The sequence below is a fragment of the Macaca mulatta genome, chromosome 1 (genome assembly GCF_049350105.2).
Source record: "Macaca mulatta isolate MMU2019108-1 chromosome 1, T2T-MMU8v2.0, whole genome shotgun sequence".
Classification (NCBI taxonomy): Eukaryota; Metazoa; Chordata; class Mammalia; order Primates; family Cercopithecidae; genus Macaca; species Macaca mulatta.
Genome location: NC_133406.1, coordinates 234,802,064 through 234,818,862, shown reverse-complemented (window position 1 = coordinate 234,818,862; position 16,799 = coordinate 234,802,064). Strand labels below are relative to the sequence as shown.

The 16,799-nt window shown below is 52.0% G+C and overlaps 2 protein-coding genes and 2 long non-coding RNA genes across 68 annotated transcripts in view; 2 read left to right on the top strand and 2 right to left on the bottom strand.

Annotated features, from left to right (window-relative positions):
- NPHP4 (nephrocystin 4) overlaps window positions 1–12,978 on the bottom strand; it is a 137,181-nt gene extending 124,203 nt beyond the window's left edge. For 24 of the 48 annotated variants that reach the window (XR_013408746.1, XR_013408728.1, XR_013408752.1 and 21 more), the window contains exons 1-2: window positions 11,532–11,716; window positions 5,513–5,685 (exon numbers count right to left, since the gene is read on the bottom strand). Coding sequence is in view for 16 of the 48 variants with exons in the window: in XM_077976509.1 (XP_077832635.1) it covers window positions 5,513–5,647 (135 nt within the window). In the remaining 32 variants the exon portion in view is untranslated. Of the gene's footprint in view, window positions 1–5,512; window positions 5,686–6,521; window positions 6,653–10,118; window positions 10,255–10,541; window positions 11,076–11,531; window positions 11,717–12,782 lie in introns of those variants that run through there. The other 24 variants (XR_013408751.1, XM_077976527.1, XM_077976568.1 and 21 more) reach the window with 11 other exon arrangements.
- On the top strand, window positions 544–5,687 carry LOC144336785 (uncharacterized). Its single transcript, XR_013409107.1, has 3 exons — window positions 544–1,444; window positions 1,751–2,911; window positions 5,280–5,687. It is a non-coding gene; the product is annotated as an uncharacterized LOC144336785 (long non-coding RNA).
- Window positions 546–4,806, bottom strand: LOC144336804 (uncharacterized). Its single transcript, XR_013409123.1, has 2 exons — window positions 3,412–4,806; window positions 546–1,552 (listed from the first exon to the last, which is right to left on the bottom strand). It is a non-coding gene; the product is annotated as an uncharacterized LOC144336804 (long non-coding RNA).
- Window positions 11,978–16,799, top strand: part of KCNAB2 (potassium voltage-gated channel subfamily A regulatory beta subunit 2) — a 108,558-nt gene continuing 103,736 nt past the window's right edge. For all 18 annotated transcript variants that reach the window (XM_077977796.1, XM_015140505.3, XM_028840694.2 and 15 more), the window contains exon 1: window positions 11,978–12,072. The gene's annotated coding sequence lies outside the window, so the exon portion shown is untranslated. The remainder of the gene's footprint in view (window positions 12,073–16,799) is intronic.

The window sequence follows — 16,799 nt, the reverse complement described above, 5'->3', positions numbered from 1 at the left end:
TTCAGCCAACACCTTTCACAGGGAAGAAAGCTTTGGCCATTATCTAAAGCTATTAATTCTCAAAACAACTAAAATTATACAAACTTGTAAGACTATCTACACCAAACCTTTGTATCATCTATTTCCAAACTCTATTTATAGAATTTATATAAATTCTATTTATTGTCTTTTAAACACTGCATTTTGATTGATCTTTGTATATAAAACCAACATTGCATTCCTGCAATAAGCCCCACTTGATCCTAATACCCCACCATTTATACATATTGCTGGCTTTGTTGTCCTAATAGTTTCAGGGCTGCTGCGTTAATATTCATGAGGGATACCAGCCTGTACTTTTTTGTAGTGCCCTTGACTGGGTATCAGAATTATGGTGGCCTCAAAAAATGAGCCGGGAAGTATTCCCTCCTCCTCTGTTTTCCAAGTTTGTCTAGAATTCGTCTTACTTCTTCCTTTAGTATCTGATAAAATTCAACATTATATTTTTAACCTCTATAGCATATGTTATCATGATGCTTCTTTCATTTTAATACTGGTAGCCTGTGTTTTCTTTTTCTTTTTTTTTTTTTTTTGTCTTGATCAATTTTATCAATCTTTTCAGAGAAACAACTTCTAGCTTGGCTGATTTTCTCCATTACTTGTCCTTTATTAATTTCTGCTCATATACGATCATGGGTAACATAATGACATTTCGATCAGCAACAGATTGTATGTATGACTGGTTGTAATACTATATTTTTACTGTTTTTTCCATGTTTGATATACCGTTGTGTTACAATTGCCAACAGTATTCAGTAATGTGCCACACAGGTTTGCAGCCTAGAAGCACTAGGCTATGCCATGGAGCCTGGGTGTGAGGCAGGCTTCACCATCTAGGTTTGTGTAAGTACATCCTATGATGTCTGCACAATGAGGGACAAAATCGCCTAACAACGCCATTTCTCAGAATGTATCCCCATTGTCAAGCAACCATGCATAACTGGATTTACCATTTCCTTTCTTCTAGTTACTTTGTATGTAATTTGCTCCTTTATTTAGGTTGTTGAGGAGGAAGCAGAGGTCACTGATTTTATACTTTCTTCTTTTCTAATATAGTCATGTAAAGCTATACGTTTCCCTCAAAGAACTGTACTAGCTATATCCTACACATCTGTATATTTTCTTCCATTATTCAGTTCAAATTATTTTCTAATTTCCCTATTAATTGTTCTTTGATCCGGTATGTTAATTTCCTACTATTTGAGGATTTTCTAGATCTCATATTATTTATTTATAACTTAAAAGCACAGTAGTCAATAAACATACTCTATAATTTGGGTCCTTTAAAATTTATTGAGACATTTTAATGGCCCAGCAGAGGGTCTATCTTGATGACTGTTCCATATAAACTTGGGAAGAACGTGTACTCTAGCTTTGTTGGGAGTGGTGTTTAAGAGATGACAAGGTGAGGCCGGGTGCGGTGGCTCAAGCCTGTAATCCCAGCACTTTGGGAGGCCGAGGCGGGCGGATCACAAGGTCAGGAGATCGAGACCACAGTGAAACCCCGTCTCTACTAAAAATACAAAAAATTAGCCGGGCGCGGTGGCGGGCGCCTGTAGTCCTAGCTACTCAGGAGGCTGAGGCAGGAAAATGGCGTGAACCCAGGAGGCAGAGCTTGCAGTGAGCCGAGATCGCGCCACTGCACTCCAGCCTGGGCAACAGCGTGAGACTCCGTCTCAAAAAAAAAAAAAAAAAAAAAAGAGATGACAAGGTGATTGACGGTATACTTGGGAAGAACGTGTACTCTAGCTTTCTTGGGAGTAGCGTTTAAGAGAACAAGGTGATTGACAGTATTCGTCAGAGCTTCCAAATCCTTAGGAGTTTTTTTATCTATTTGTTTCTTCAATAATTGAGAGAAGAGTTAAAAGTCTCCAACCATGATTATGAATCTGAATATAGTTCCCTTTAGTTCTGTCCAATTTTGCTCTTTTGTACAAAAGAGTTATCAGAGCAGACCTGACTGTTATGCTCTGAAAGACCAACTTAGAAGTCTGGCCTTTTGCTGGAGTCTGGGAACTCAGATTTCAGGAGAGTTCCTACCACGTAACTGGTAAGAGGGGCTCACTGTGCCTAATCCGTTTATGTACTGTGGCTTATGCTAAACACGTGTTTCCCTTCTGAGAGTCTGGAATTTTGGACGTTACACAACATTTCACGTGTGTTGTTACGATTCATTGCTGGAAGAATCAAACGCATCCTATGTGATTCAACTGAGAGAGGACTCTTGGAAGTTTGTACCCTCTTCCCTCAGACATCCCCCATATGCCTCCTCCCTTTGCTGATCTTGCTCTGTATCCTTCTGCTGCCATAAACCTTAGCTGAGAGTACAACTACATGCTGAGTCATGTGAGTCCTCTTAGAGACTCTTCAAACCTGGGAGGTGGTCTTGGCAGCCCCTAACACAAATGCATGCACATTTAGGGATTGTTATGTTTCCTTGAAGATCACTGTCTTTATGAAGTGCCCCTTTATTTCTGGGAATACTCTTCACCTTGAAATCTACTTTTTATGCTACTAGCACAGACGCAAAGCTTTCTTTGCTTAGTATGTACATGGTTTATATTTTTCCACCCTTCTACTTGCAACCTGTTTATGTCTTTACGCTTAAAGTGCACTTTTTTGTAAACAACATGTAATTGGGTTTTAAATAACTTTTAACATATGACTTTGGATCAGGAATTCCACTTTTAGGTATCATTCTGACATTATCTGTACATGAAATAAAATGAGGTTATTCACTGTAGCAGTGTCTGTGACAGCAAATGACTGGGAAAAGTCTAAATGTTCATCAATCAGGGCCTCGCTCAATAAATGATGGCTCAGCTGGGCGCAGTGGCTCATGCCTGTAATCCCAGCACTTTGGGAGGCCGAGGCGGGCGAATCACGAGGTCAGGAGATCAAAACCATCCTAGCTAACACGGTGAAAGACCATCTCTACTAAAAATACAAAAACTTAGCCAGGTGTGGTGGCGGGCACCGGTAGTCCCAGCTACTCAGGAGGCTGAGGCAGAAGAATGGCATGAACCCGGGAGACGGAGCTTGCAGTGAGCCAAAATCGCACCACTGCACTACAGCCTGGGCGACACAGCAAGATTCTGTCTATAAATAAATAAATAAATAAATAAATAAATAAAGGCTCATTCATACAAAGAAATACCGTGCAGTCTTCAGAAATAACAAGAAAATTTTCTTCATGTAATAACATGAATGATCGATAAGACATACCACCTGAATTTTTTTGAAAAGCAAGGTACAGGGCCGGGCATGGGCTACACCTGTAATCCCAGCACTTTGGGAGGCTGAGGCAGGCAGATCACCTGAGCTCAGGAGTTTGAGACCAGCCCGGCCAACATGGTGAAACCCTGATTCTACCAAAAATACAAAAACTTAGCCGGGTGAGGTGGCGCACATTTGCGGTCCCAGCTACCTGGGAGGCTGAGGAAGGAGAATCACCTGAGCTCAGCGGGAGGAGGTTTACAATGAGCTGAGATCACACCACTGCACTATAGCCTGGGTGACCGAGTGAGACCTCATCTCAAAAAAAAAGAAAGAAAGGTACAGAATGGAATACAGTAAGTACCATTTGCATTTTAAAAAGGAAAAATAAACGCAGGTATATTTACTTGTATTTGCTTAGAATTTATGAAAGTTGTACAAAAACACACTGTATCTAGGGTGATACACCAGGTGCCTGGGGATGCCATGGGATGATTCACTTTTCCTGTGTATCCTTGTCAACTTTGAAATATGTGAATTACCTTTTCACAAATAAAAATAAAATGAAATGGGGAAATAAAATTTCCTTTGCAAACTTCCTAGGAAAGAGGGAAGTGCTATCAACTATCCTGTGAGCTTCTGGAAGGCGGCTGAGCCAGACAAGGAGGGTGGCATCCCAGCTAAAGACATCGCCCTGGGCTGCTGGCTCCACTCTTACTTAGCAGGTTCTGCTGCTCTTCTATAAAATGGGAGTAAGGTGGTGGCAGCTTCACAGAGCTGCTCTGAGGATTAAGTGAATTAACACAGTGAAGTGCTGGAAGTAAAGCTGTGAAAGCAGCAGCCACCACAGTACCTACCACAGCGGCAAAGACACAGCAGGTACTCAATCCGAGGGCTTGGAATTGAACGATACAGAACATCAGTGATTTAATAATGGTAAATTAGTCACAGACCCGGGGCTCCAACAACTGAATATATGTGAATATCACTCTCCCAGCTGCAGAGGAAAACGGCCTTGCCAAGCCAAATCCTGTAAAAAGGGTTGACAATGGCAAGACTGATCCTTCTCATGCATCCCCACGGGCCACTGGGCCTCACGAGGACAATCCAATCGTGTGGGTGTCCTATGGGCAGCAGCACAGAAGCACCAGCTTATCCAGCAGGTTCCCCGCCAGCTGAAGGGCACAGATGGATGTGACGCCATCAGGGCCCAGGTCTGAGTGTGCCCAAGGCCGTGGTACATCCAGCCACGCACAGAGCTGCCAGAATGCCCGGAGCTCAGCCCCTGCAGTCCTCACTGCCAGGCTGAACGTGGGCCATGCTGAGCCATGCACAAGGCCACCTGGCTCAGAAATAACCCAGGAAACCAGAGTACTTGGGTTTTTAAATTGCTCCACTGTGGGCATAAAGAAACCCTACCCAGTGTCAAAAGTGCTGACCATGTCACTGAATCAGATTCTCTTTGCTGATGGGCCACTTTGCCTCCGAATACTGCCAAGGTCCAAGGTAATGGGTATGGTGGTATAAGACGCAAGTGAATAAGTGAAAATCAATACAGATGCTCTTCGACCTATGATGGGATTCCATCCCGATAAACCCCGTTTAAGTTGAAAATATCCTAAGTTCAAATGCATTTAATACACTAACCTACTAAACATCAGAGCTTAGTGTGGCCCAGCTTAAACATGGTCAAAACACTTGCATGTGCCTACAATTGGGCAAAGTCATCTAACACAAATACTTTTTTTTTTTTTTTTTTTGAGACAGTCTTACTCTGTGGCCCAGGCTGGAGTGCAGTGGCGCCATCTTGACTCACTGCAAGCTCCGCCTCCCGGGTTCACGCCATTCTCCTGCCTCAGCCTCCCGAGTAGCTGGGACTACAGGCGCCCGCCACAAAGCCCAGCTAATTTTTTGTATTTTCAGTAGAGACGGGGTTTCACCATGTTAGCCAGGATGGTCTCGATCTCCTGACCTTGTGATCTGCCTGCCTCGGCCTCCCAAAGTGCTGGGATTATAGGCTTGAGCCACCACGCCTGGCCCACAAATCCTATTTTTAAATAAAATGTTGGGGATCTCATGTAACATATTGAAAACGGCACTGAAAGTGAGAAACAGAATGGCGGTATGGGTACCACCATAAAGTAGCAAAATCAAAAATCAAACCATCGAAAGCCAGGGACCATCGTACGTTAACGGGAAGCCACATCTCAGCTAAGAGCAATCACAACACATATCTGCTAACAGCACGTTTTGTTACCTGCCTAATTATCGGTCCGTCCAGCCACTTGAGGACACACTGGAAAGCTGTGGATTCCTTCACAGGCTGGCGTGCTCTCTGTGGGTGGGGAGGGACAAGCACATTTTGGGTGAAGATCCTGTGCCAGTCGTTCATCCTGCCCGCCTGAGGGTCCCGTGGGCTTCCCGGATGACCTGTGCCAGTCACATTCAAATAAAGAGAAGAGCTGTAAGGGCTACAGTGGTCACAGCAATCCTGAAGGCTTCTGCCTCCCACTAAATCCCAGAGGAACCTCCATCCCCCAAACCCACACTCTGCAAACCCTAGACAAGTGGACTTTGTTGCTGGCTGGCACCCACGCTGCCTTCCCTGGGAAGTACCATTTGCATTTCAAAAAGGAAAAATAAATGTAGGTATATATTCGTTGTATTTGCTTAGAATTTATGAAAGTTGTACAATAACACACTGTATCTAGAGGGTGATACACCAGGTGCCTGGGGTCGCCATGGGATGATTCATTTTTCCTGGGTATCCTTGTCAACTTTGAACTATGCGAATTGCCTTTTCAGAAATAAAAATAAAATGGAGAAATAAAATCTACCTCCAGAGAACCCTCCGCCCCACCCCTACTCCCGTGGGCCAGACTCAGAGCACGACTCTCCTGGCCTCTGTGGCTAGTTCCGGATGGGGACACGAAGGGATGTTCTGTACAGCTGTGAAGGTTGGGTACCACACAGGGACACCAGGTGCAGGTGCTGAAATACAGCCCTAGGGTAGGACCGTCTTGCAGGGGGCCCAGGGAGCATGAGAGAGGGAATACAGTCCTTGAGCTGAGAGGTGGTCAGCCTGAAACGCCCGGGGCCACCTCAGGAAACACATAAAAACAAGCAGAGAGGAAAAGGCAGGAGCGAGGGCCACTGGGTCCCCATGTCATTATTAGAGTCCTGGGCCGGTCACCCCAAGACACTTCAGCTACATGGACCAAGTCTCTTGTTGCTAAAGCCATTTGGGGACAGGTTTCAGGTGTTACCAGCTTCTTGGTGGGTCCTGGCCGATTTTGAGTGTTATCTGATCCCGTCCAGCGAGCCCAGGATCTAAATCTTCTCTAGCCGACACAGAATCCAAAGATCTGAACCTCGAGAAGAGGTTGAATTCCATATACTAAAATGGCGAGTAAGGAGAAAAAGCAGTGGGTTTGGCCTTCTAACACAGCAGCTCTCTAAGTCCATTCCCCAAACCCAAGGTTTAACAGGACCCTGTCAGGGCTCTACAAGGTCAAAACGATTTTCCTGACACCAGGTGTTATCTCCTTCACTACAGTGGCGCGGTGGGGCAGAGGCAGCAGCAAGTAAAGCCACTGGGGCCTCACTCCACCCAAGGCTGGTTGGGTTGAGTGAGGTCCTCCCAACCTCTCACAGAAAAGAACAAGGCAGCTTCAAGTAAGAACATCGGTGGTGAAGCCAGGAAAACTACTAATCTTATTATATCTTGACCTTTCAGTAGACACGTTCTTAATTTTGTTAGACAAAATGGAAAATACACAAGCATTTCTGGTGCAAACAGAAGGGCAACAGTCGCCCCCGGGGGAAGCCTTGCTGTGACTGGGCTGCACGTTGAACGCACCGCTTTTTTTATTCAACACCATTTTCACTAAGAGTGACTGAGAGACAAAACATGGGTACTTGGCATACATCTTCTCAAGTGTGAGCAAAGTGAGCGTGTCATTTCTGGGAAAACAACTGTAATAAAAATGGAGCTTCCAAGCAAACATTAGAATTGAAAACGTTTGTATCCTCCACCTTGAGCCTACCAGCTTCACACTTCTTCAAGACTTCCCTGATGAGACGGGCAGTGAAATAACGTGATCGTCTAAAGTTACACCATTAAATGTGTCAATAGTTGGAAGGTCTGCATGACTCCATGAACCAATATTTTCTGAACAATGCATAATGGTACAAAATCCTGCGAGAATAAAACATCTACCCAAAGTGCAAGACTGACCAAAGGACTTTAACGTCAGAGCACGAAGAGTTCATTCACGTGGTGGAGACTCCGCTTTAAACAAATCCTTAAGAAACTCCTGCTCGTGGGGTTTCAGTGCAGCAGCAAAGAATATCCACAATGACCTAAGAGATTCCTCCCAACTAGATCGGGAGGGACTTCCTTCACATACTTCAACCAAGGCAACACAGGCCAATACAGACGCTGAGTGCAGAAGCAGACAGGAGCCTTCAGCTGTCCTCTCTTAAGGAGACTGTAAAGACATTTGCAAAAATGCAAAAGAATCCCACTCTTTTAAATTTGTTTTTTTTTGTTTGTTTTGGATAATATAGTTGGTTTTTGTAAAAAATGTTTTTATGTTAACATGTCATGGCCTTGTTATTTTTAAATAAATTAATATTTTTAACATTTCTCAGTTGTAATTTCTATGGCAGTAAACATTGGTAGACACAACTCACATAAACAAAAGTTCTTTGGGGTCCTCAATAATCTTTTAAAGGGTAAAGGGATCTGAGACCAAAAAGTTTGAGAAGAGTTGTGCTAATGGTTCACCCTCTGCACGCTCCCAGCATGTGTGGGAATCGAGAGGACATGACCAGGTAGCCTGAGAGGGACCTTTGCCCAGGGTCCTGCCTCCACCCACAGTGCACCCAGATGCTGCATCCTTGGCTCAGGGTCCTGCGTCCACCACAGTGTACCCAGATGCTGCATGTGGGCCAGGTACTCCTCAGAGGACCAGACTCAGTCCGGTCCTGTGTGAATCCAGCAGGCACACACGCTGGTTTGTTGTTTTTTGTTCTCTGTGGGCTATTTTTGTTGCTCAACTTCCCTTGTTTTGTAGAGGACCCTCACCCAACTCCATGTGTGGGGAGGGCTGCTCCCCAATTCCAGCCAGAGGTCTGCAGTGATTGGTTCAAGGAGGAACACACGGCCCACACTGAGCCATCAGTCTCCCCCGGGAGACTTGAGCCCAGGCTGTCTCTCCTCCAATGCCCACAACTGCCCACACCATGCCAGCCCAGAGCCCCAGGGGCCACCACAGGGAGAGCCGACTTTGGACTGCTGACCTCCCTAACTGGAAAAGAATAAATTTGTGCTACTTTTAAGCAACCAAGTCTGTTGGACTTTCTTACAGGAGCCACAGGAAATCATACAGCCGCCCACGACTTTCAAGCAGAAGACACCTGACCAATACCAGCTCAAGGGCCACCTCCTCCAGGAGGGCTTCCTAGGTGCTCCCAGGGTCCAGGCCCCAGGCTCACATGGCCTCTGTGCTTCCCTTGGTCACAGTATTTGTCACCTGTCTTGTGTTGAACTGCTCACTGGCCAAGTCCTTGAAGAAAGAAGTCCCATTCCTCCTGTGTCCTTGGTATCATCACAACTCAGCAAACGGTCACAGAATCAAACTGAAGCTTTAGCAAAGCTACCCTGAAGCTTTTCTTTCCCACTGACGTTTTATAACTTCAGAAGTGTATTCATACAAAATGCAGGCCATGATGGCCCCAGGTGGGGATTTTACAGAGGAAGTATCTCCTGACGCAGATGCCCATGTTCCTCACCTGCCCCAGATTTCTGACCCGGTGCCTCCTCCCTGGGTGTCTGCAGGACTCAGTGCCACACCTGGCCCGAGGACACTGCTGAAGGACGTGTGCACGCCAGTCCACCCTCACAGGGAGCATGAAGCATGTTGGCCCCCTGCTGTACTAGCAGGGCACACACTAGGCGGAAGGGCATCTGTTCCGAAAGCACCTGCCACCCACACAGAAATCCTGAGGCTCGGGATGTGAAGGCAGGGCAGTCATAGTCTGAGGGGCCACGGAGGCCGAGGTGACACCTGAGACTCTGCGGGTGGGAGCCCAGGTGGCCACAGCAGCTCTCACTATCCTCCCAACACCTCATAAATCTCTCTAGGTGCCCTTCCGCCTGCTCCTCAATCCTTTCCACCTCTGCTCTGGCATCCAGGAGTCAAACCAAATGCTCCCTCCTCAGAGTGAAAGCCCCATCCCCACCTCTGGCTGCTCCCACACAGGGCAGGTGACAGAAGAGCCACCACACTTCACCAGGGCTATGCTGTTGTCCTGCGAGACTGTGAGCTCCATGACATCAGGCTAGGTCCTCAGCAAAAGTCTTTTAAGGATGAAATACAAATGCCCTGGAGGAAGTACAGAGGGGCCTTTGGGGCCAAATCAACAATAAAAAAGAAAATCGAGAGGGCTCCAGGTCTTGAACCCAAGAAAAGGGGAAAAAAAAAAAAAAAAGAAAATACACCTGTTTTTAATGAGCCCCTGATGCAAGACAGGAACTCACAAACATTCCATGGTTACTTTTCCAACAACTCTGCAAAATGAGAATCATCATTATTGCCATCTTACAGATGAGAACACTGAGACTCAGGATAAACAGCCAATCCAAGGTCACACAGCTAGCTATTATAACTGGTTATTATAATAACATTATAGTTATAATACTGTAAACTATTATAACTACCTCCCGCTACCTCAATCAAGGAGACCACGAGAGGCCAAGGGAGAAGAGAGGCCCAGAGGGAAAAAGTAAGAGCAACAAAGGAATCCAGGGCTAATGCTCTCTCCTCTTTCACTTCAGGACGGGCTCGCAGCCTCCCCACCTGTTTCCAAACTCCAAAATGAGGGCTGTGAAATCTCCCTGAGCTCTCTGCTTCTGTTGATCTATTCAGCAACTATTTCCCAAGCACTTGTGTTCCAGTTCATAAGAAGGCTGTCAAATGCGCTGTCTTCAAGCATCTAGAAAGTCAGTGGGGGTGAAAGACAAGAAGGTGAGTGTGAGCAGCACACAGGCCCCTGGGAGGGTGCAGAGGTGAGCGGGGCTGAAGTCCTACAGAGAGCGGTTCCCAGGGAAAGGAAGACGCACCGGGTGGGAGGCGCTATCAGGGTCCGTGAAACCTCCTTCCCAGAATGGAAAATGTGTAATGCCTGAGACCCAGATACCTTGGGGAGCTTTTGGGGAAGCAGAAGTCTGATTAAGCACTGCCTGGAATTCCCTCATTCATGAGCATTCTTCCAGCACCTACCCTGCGCCCTGGAGAAACGGTCTTGAACACAGCAGACAAGCTCGCTGCCCCCACAGAATGTATAGAATCAGGGCACAAATTAGCACACAAAAAAAGACACAAGTGTGACCTAGGGAAACTGCACAGAGGAGCTGCAACGAACGGAGCCCGGGGTTAGGACCGAGAGGCATTGTCCACCATCATCAGAAATACTCCTCCTTTTGCCAACCGCACACGCGTGAAAGGCTGGATTTCCTTCACAGACGTCCACCAAACCACACATCGCGACACACGGAGGCAGAAAGCAGCAGTCTCCTAAGAAGCCAGACACGAGGAATCTCGGGCAGCAGGGGTGGCCTGCAAGCCCGGGGGCGGGCACGAGCAGCCTGCACGCGTGAGGAGGGCACGTGGGAGCGGGTGGCGCATTCCGGGCCGGGTCGGCCGGGAGGTCCCAGGGCAGGAAACGGGCGCAGAAGGCCGCAGAAGGCCGGAACGGCCCCGGGGACAGAGACTCGCTGGCACGCCCGAAAGCAGCAGAGCGACAGCTGGGAAAGGATAGCCGGAACGCGGGGCGGGGCGGCGATCAGGCGGGTTCCGCGGGCTCCGGCCTGGGAAGGATGCGCGCGGACTACGGCGCAGGGAGCCAAGGCCCAGGACATCGGTACCGCTCTCCCTTCAACCGAAGGGCTATAGAGAGGCCGTGGGGCAGGGGGCAGGGGGCAAAGGGCAAGGGCCTAAGAGGAACCCACGTAGCCAAACGGCACCCGGCGGCCCGGGCCGCACCAAGAGTCCCGACAAGAGGGGACGCCTGCGGCTGACGCGGGGACAGCCCACGTCGCGCGCCACCGCTGCACCCCAGGCACCGGGCCCCCAGGCAGGGACGGCAGGGACCATCGTACCCCCGAACCCCGAGGGTCTGGCCAACACTGCGGCCCCCAGCGTCTCGAGGCCGCGTCCAACCTCCCCCGCGGCGCCTGCCCACATGGTTCCGCCCGCCGCGGGCCGCGTTACCTAGGAGACCGACCCGCCGCTGCAGCGCCAGAGGCCACGGAGCCCACCCTTTTGGGGGATTCCCCACTCGACGAACCCAGAGGCCCGGCGGCCGGTGCTCAAGAGAGCCGCAGGCCTTGAGGACCGAGGACTGGCCGAGGGGCGCGTCCCGTCCGCTGCCACCCACGGGAGGAGCCTCAGAAGGCGGCGCGCCGCGCACTCAGGCCAAGAACCCGCCTCGCGTCACTTTGGCCGTCCGGGCCACGGAGCCAATCACAACCCAAGTAGAGGGCTACGCTTCGCGAGCGCCAGCCAATTGGTGCGGCGGCGGGCCTATCCTGATTTGCATGTCCGACGACCCCTCAACCAATGGTAGTGTGACTGGCGTGAACAACAGCCAATGAGAAGCTGGGAGGGGCGTGGCCCCGGGCGTCCCACGAGGTGAAGATGCTGCTGGCGGAACCTGCAGGAGCGAGCGGGATTCGGGGGCGCTAAAGTCGCAGGGGCAGGGCGGAAAGGAAGATCCGGCGCGGGGCACAGGATCCGGAGCTGGAGCCCCCAGGTGAGTACGGGGGAGACCCCGGCGGGGCGCGCTTTCCACCGACCTGCGCCGGGACGGCGGCGGCGGGTACCCGCGAGGCCCGCGCTGCGGCAGGCGCCGCGGTCGTGTCTCCATCTCCTCTTCCCCGGCCCTGCGTCCCTGCCTCCGCCGCCGTCTCACCTCCTCTCCAGCCTCCTTACCTCCTTCTCCATCGTCTCCCTTCCCCCATCCCTTCCTCTCTTTCCTTCCTTGTCCTCCCGCCCGACCCTTTAGCTCGCATCCCTGACCCCTGCCCCTGCCGCCGTCCCTCTCCCCGGTGCACCTCTTTCCCATCTGTGCCCGCTCCGGTCCCCGCAGCCTCGCCCTCCCCTTCCCTCCATCCTCCTCTCATCCCCTCTCCGGGCCTCTGCGCAGCCTCACCGGGGCGCTGCTGGTCCCGGTCCTTCCCATCTCTTCTCAAGGCTCATCCATCGTTCTCGCTGCCTGTCCCTGTGTCGCTCCGGTCCCTTTCCCCACCCTCCCATTCTGCCCCCAGCCCCTCCGACCTCTCCCCGCGGGCACGCTCTCACCGCCTTACCCTGCTCTCCAGAACTCTGACTCTGCTTCCTGCACCAGTTCCTCGGGCTGTCTATACCACACACACCGCCACCTCTGACCCTGAGCCCGTACTCCTATCTTAAGCTTCTCCCTCCAGCCAGGCCTTGGCACAAAGCACTTCCGCACCTCCCTACCTGCTGCTGCTCCCAGGATGCAAAGACCCCACTGCTGCACCGCGTCCTGCGGCAGTGGCAGCAGCCGGGGTACCTGCCCACCTTCCCACCCCGCCATCCAGCCGCATCCTGGCGTCCCTCCTCCTGGCATTTGTCCTGGGAGCTCCTACAGGGGCTGTTCTTTGCCCACAGCATCCCCGGTTGCTCCAGGTGGGAAGGCCCTTAGCACCCTTCCTCCCTGGCCACCGTCTCCCTCCCTCCCCACCCCCACTTTCCTGCTCAGCCTCACTTTGTGATTCAGCATTTTTGGGGTTGGTAACTTTCTTGCTTCCAGTCGTGATAGGGACCTGGTTACGGAGCTGAAGGCAGGGGTCTTGACCCTGCAGTTAGCAGGGCCACCTTAGGAACCACACCTGAGCTGCCTGGTTGGGAGGGGGCTGGGGAGCTGGGGACTGCCTGTAGGGGTTGCCTTTTCCTCCCTTTCATTTGTCTACCCTGTGTTGAACTGTGTCCAAGGGGAGATGACATAAGTAATAGCTCTTGGGGAAATGGGCTATTAGCATTTATGGAAATTAATACATCCACATCCGAGGAACAGGAACACCAAGTTCAGGCCACAGCTGTCCCGCTGTCTGTAATTTTAGGATTTCTTCTTTCTCTGCAACTTCTCCTCCCCCTCAAAAACACCAGCCTCACCCCTCCCCTTTCCCCAGTGCCAAGAGTAAGCTCCTGCTCTGCTAAAGAAGCCGCATTCAGGCCCCGCGTTGCAGGGTTTCGGGACCTACGTGTGGAGAGTCACATCTGCCCACCTGATTGCTGTGTCTGCTGCAGAGCCCTGTGCAGCTCCTGGCCCTGTGCTTTCGCAGTGTGGGGCCCTAAGAATGCACTTGGTCCTCCAGATCCTGTCTTTCTCTCTGGGGACAGCTCTCCATGGCCACGCTCAGCCTCAGTGGCACTGACAGTGTTCAGGCTGCAGCACATACCTGCCTCGAAAGCATCATGGCAGAGGCTTCCCTGTTAACACCCAGGGCCATTTTTTTCCCCTGCGCCAGTCAGCAAATGCTTTGTAGGTGCTGATCAACACCTGGGGACTGAGCCGGGCACTGGAGTTGGGGGGTATCATGAAAAAAAACAGTGTGAAACCCTTTTCGTGTGTTTTTTGGTTCAGAACCGTCTTGGGTCTGGATTTGGAGCCTGGATGGGAAGCAGTGTGCACAGAAGCCATTGCACCCAGGAGATGGGACATGGGCCATGGCACTAGGGAGCTGGAAAGGCCGAGGGTGCCATGGGCTGGCCAGCTAGAGAAGGCTTGCTCGCTTTCATTTTTCAGTAATCTTCTAAGACCTGAATGGTTCAGGAGGAAGCGAGTGCCACACAGTTTTGATTTGGCAGTTTCCGGCCTGGGCTTGGAGGGAGGGGCCTCCCCTAGACCTTCCTGTGTGTTGGCGCCCTGCCGTGGTAACTGGGCACACATCGTCTGTGTGGAAGAGAGCAGGCGAGAGAGCCTGCTCCCTCGCGAGAACTGGGGGAACGTGCTTCTGTTTCCGGGGACTCTGGCCAGGAGTGGCATGTGTTTGGTCCTTGGCTAAATTCTCAGTGATATTCACGTCGCCAGAGGTCCCAGAGTCAATGTTTTCCTGGCGTCCCTGAATAAGGAGGCAGGACAGTGGGCAGCTGGGGGCGGCAATTCGAGAAGGATTGATGCCAGAGATGTCGAGGGCCATAGACCCCATGTTCCTGCCAGTCCCTCTCCCACCACCAGTAGGGCTTGGGTCTTGGCACCCAACAGCTGGTCATCCTTGCTCTCAGAGGACTAAACGGAAGGACAGGCTTCTCCAGGGTCAACAGAGGCAGTGACGGAGCTGGGTTGGGCCCCCTACTTCCTACTTGTTTGAGCCCAGTTCGTACCTTGGCTGTCCGAGCTGAGGAAAGCCAGCCCCCGGAGGACGTGACCGGCTGTCCCTTGGGAAGGCCACTTCGAGGCGTTGCTGACATTCATGTGCGCAGCCAGTGCCCTTGGGTGTATCCAAGTCACTGGAGGGGCTGTTGGGAGCGGCAGGTGCCACTACCATGGAGATTTCTCAGCGACTGAGTCCTGCCTGGCGTGCAGGCCCTGGTGCAAGGGTTCTGTTGTTTGTGGCCTTCAAAGAGATAACCCCATAGTTAGAGAAGAGTGAGGGCACCAGGTCCGTGCAGAAGGGGGACTCTCTTCTGCATCCCACACTGGAACTGCATTTATGACCTCGGTTCGCCTCAGGCACTTGTAAATAACCCTGCGAGGGAGGCTGGATAGGGAAACTGAGGCACAGAGCAGCAGTGAAACTGATCCCGGCCTCCCAGCTAGTGAGGAAATCTTGATTCTGTTCCTGCTCTGCCAGAGCTCTGTGGCAGGTGCCGCTCTGCCATCACCTGAGCTCCATTGAATGTCTGAAGTCCTCACTTCCGCAGGGGTGAGTCTCCCAAGAGGCCCCGGAGGCCCAGGCCCAGACTCTGGGGGATATGGAAGCGCTCCTTTGTCATGGCATGGGAAGCCCTACACTGCTCTCTCCTTGGTGACGGGCAAGTCGCCATGCTTCGGCCCATCTTCGGGCTGAGTCTGTGAAGGGATGCACCGTCTCCACTCAGCCAGTCCCAAGGAGGCAAAGGGAACGGGGCCCTCATTCCCCAGGAGAGAGCACACTGGGGGAGGTGGGGTGGCACACCTGGGCTTCGTCCTGTCACGGCCCAGTGGCTCGAGGCTTTCCTGCCTGCCTGCCTGGGCTGGGCAGATGCGTGAGTCTCCCTGCCTCATGGGCCTGAGCAGATGCTGGGCCCTTGTTCTTCGCCACATCCTGGGGAGCCCAAATGAAGGCCGGCCTCCCTCTTCCTGCACACCCACCGTGGGATGAGCCCTGGGCTCAGGCCCCTCCCTGCCTGAGGGTGCCCTGCCACTGCCACACCCAGGTTTCCACTCAGACCCCTGCTGGCCAGCGTCTCAGGAGGCCACTCACTGGTCTGCCCAGTGACCACGTGGTTAGCCCCAGAGACCCGGGTGGTATGTCTTATTCACAGAGCAGCCCCATGCCCACCCTGCCGTCTTCCCCGGCCCCTGTCTCACTGCAGGCAGCCCCCCTCCGTTTCTCCAGCACACAGGTACCTGCAGAGCTAACTGCTTTGATGCCATGCTGGTTGCAGATAAAATAGGACTGGGAAAAGGGGAAAAATGGAGAAATGGTGGGGACGCCTGCCTGGCTGTCCGCCTGCACCTGGACCCAGTGAGAAGGCTTTCCTGGCTGTGATCTTGAGCCCTGACTGCCGAGTGGCCGAGATCCATCATCCGACTCCATGGCTGGGAGCCGGGCACAGGTTTCTTCTCAGACCCCACACCAGATTCAACCCATTCCACGTGGGCCAGTTTTCTGGAGTCACTTCTGGGTCCCGTAGACCCCTGAGGTCGGGTCCGCGGCGGTCCTCCATCACCAGCCTGGACTCTTTCCCTGCCAGAGACTTAGCTCTCTGCGCCTCTGACTCTCTGGCCTGCTAAAACACGTGGGTCATTCGTGTCTCCCTCTATCTGAATGGGTGAACTGCCTCAGTGGTAGGAGCCTGGGGCTGGTCCCTGGTGCACAGTGGGTGCTGGGTAACTGTCAGTTCCCCCTCTTCCAGTTGGACGCGGAGCCCCAGCCACCATTGTGCCTGGAGCTCAGGTGGTTCCTGGTCAGCCCAACCGAGCCCCTAGGAAAACCGGAGCAGAGGAACTTGGCTTTCCTTCTGCGTGGTTTCCTGAGACCTCTGGGCTGGAGTGCCCCGCTGAGTGATTTCACAGTGGAGAAGGAAGGAGGGAAGGAAGGGGAAAAGAGGGCAGGAGAGGAGAGCTATTGCCCTGGTCTGCAGGGAACAGCCTCCCTGTGAGGGAGGGACACTCATTGCCCCGTTCTCCCTGACCTTGGGCCTTGTGGAGGGCCCGCGAGCCTACCGGACCCCCACTGCACACCTGCCCACCTGTCTGATTCCAGCAGCCCCTGGGCACCGAGGAGGTTGCAGAGCCATGCTCCGAGC